At 48.6% G+C, this 2,336-nt stretch overlaps 1 protein-coding gene across 1 annotated transcript; it reads left to right on the forward strand.

Annotated features, from left to right (window-relative positions):
• Positions 1–1,151: 1,151 nt before the first annotated feature.
• On the forward strand, positions 1,152–2,333 carry LOC130594584 (acetylcholinesterase-like; the record flags this gene model as incomplete). Its single annotated transcript, XM_057400569.1, has 2 exons — positions 1,152–1,327; positions 2,202–2,333. Coding segments are annotated over 2 exons (298 nt in total), but the record flags the coding sequence as incomplete, so codon positions are not given.
• Positions 2,334–2,336: the final 3 nt, after the last annotated feature.

Genomic DNA, 2,336 nt, shown 5'->3' on the forward strand with positions numbered 1-2,336 from the left:
TGATGGATGGTGATGATGGATGATGATGGATGATGAATGGTGATGATGGATGGTGATGATGATGGATGGTGATGATGATGGATGATGGATGATGATGATGATGGATGATGATGATGGATGATGGATGATGATGGATGATGAATGGTGATGATGATGGATGGTGATGATGGATGGTGATGATGATGATGGATGAGGATGATGATGGTGGATGATGATGGATGGTGATGATGATGGATGATGGATGATGAATGGTGATGATGATGGATGGTGATGATGATGGATGATGGAGGATGTTGATGATGATGGATGATGATGATGATGGATGATGGATGGTGATGATGGATGATGATGGATGATGAATGGTGATGATGGATGGTGATGATGATGATGGATGATGGATGGTGATGATGGATGGTGATGATGATAGATGATGGATGATGATGATGGATGATGATGATGATGATGGATGGGATGATGGTGGATGATGATGGATGGTGATGATGATGGATGATGGATGATGGATGATGGATGGGGATGATGATGGATGATGATGGATGATGGATGGGGATGGATGGTGATGATGATGGATGATGGATGATGATGATGATGGATGCTGATGCCGATGATGGATGATGATGCCGATGATGATGGATAATGGCCGATGGATGACGATGATGATGACGATGATGATGTTGATGATGATGATGGATGATGATGACATGATGATGACGATGATGATGACGATGATGATGTTGATGATGATGATGGATGTTGGATGATTATTATGACAATGATGATGATGATGATGGATGATGATGTTGATGATGATGATGGATGATGATGACGATGATGATGTTGATGATGATGATGGATGATGATGACAATGACGATGATGATGACGGATGATGATGTTGATGATGATGATGGATGATGATGACGATGATGATGTTGATGATGATGATGGATGATGATGACAATGACGATGATGATGACGGATGACGATGTTGATGATGATGATGGATGCTGATGCCGATGATGGATGACGATGCCGATGGATGCCGATGCTGATGTCAATGATGATGCCGATGCTGCCCCCCCCCCCCCCAACCCACCCCCCATCTCCCTCTCACCGGTGCCCGGTTGCCCCACAGGGACCCGAACGGGCGCGAGGAGGAGCCGGGGGCGGGCGCGCGGTGGCCCCGGTTCACGGCGCGGGGCCAAGGCTACGCTCGACTCAACACCGCCCCCTTGAGCCAGGGCAAGGGACTGCGGGCCCAGGCCTGCGCCTTCTGGACCCGCTTCCTGCCCAAGCTGCTGCACGCAACCGGTAACGGGATGTGGGGCACGGGGTGTGGGGCACGGGGTGCGGGATATGGGGTGGTGTGGGGTAGGGGGTGGTGTGGGGTATGGGGTAGTGTGGGGTATGGGGTAGTGTGGGGTATGGGGTTTTATGGGATATGGGGTGATATGGGATATGGGGTATTAGGGGATATTATGATATCCCCTAATATGATATGGGATATTATGGGGTGATATGGGGGATTATGGGATTATGGGGCATTATGGCCTATGGGATATTATGGGATATGGGATATTATGGGATATGGGATATTATGGGATATGGGGTGACATGGGGTATGGGGTTTTATGTGATATTATGGGGTGTGGGGTATTAGGGGCTATGAGGTATTATGGGATATGGGGTGATATGGGGTATTATGGGATATGGGGTATTATGGGATATGGGGTATTATGGGATATGGGGTATTATGGGATATGGTATATTATGGGGTATGGGGTATTTGGGGCTATAGGGTATTATGGGATATGGGGTGATATGGGGTATTATGGGATATGGGGCATTATGGGATATGGGGTATTATGGGATATGGGGCATTATGGGATATGGGATATTATGCAATATGGGGTATTATGGGATATGGGGTGATATTGGATATGGGGTTTTATGGGATATGGGATATTATGGGGTGTGGGGTATTAGGGGCTATGAGGTATTATGGGATATGGGTTATTATGGGCTATGGGGTATTATGGGATATGGGGTGATCTGGGGTATTATGGGCTATGGGGTATTATGGGCTATGGGTTATTATGGGCTATGGGTTATTATGGGCTATGGGTTATTATGGGATATGGGGAGTGGGCTCAAGGGGTTCTATGGGTCTGACGCGGTCCCGCAGGCCCCATGGAGGAGGCCGAGCGCCAGTGGAGGCAGGAGTTCCACCGCTGGAGCTCGTACATGGGGCGCTGGCAGAGCCACTTCGAGCACTACAGCCGCATGGAGCCCTGCCAGCAGCTCTGATGCGCCCCACAGC

The sequence above is a fragment of the Pezoporus wallicus genome, unplaced genomic scaffold (genome assembly GCF_028554395.1).
Source record: "Pezoporus wallicus isolate ANWC-B61680 ecotype Strahan unplaced genomic scaffold, APGP_CSIRO_Pwel_v1 contig_13325, whole genome shotgun sequence".
NCBI lineage: Eukaryota > Metazoa > Chordata > Aves > Psittaciformes > Psittacidae > Pezoporus > Pezoporus wallicus.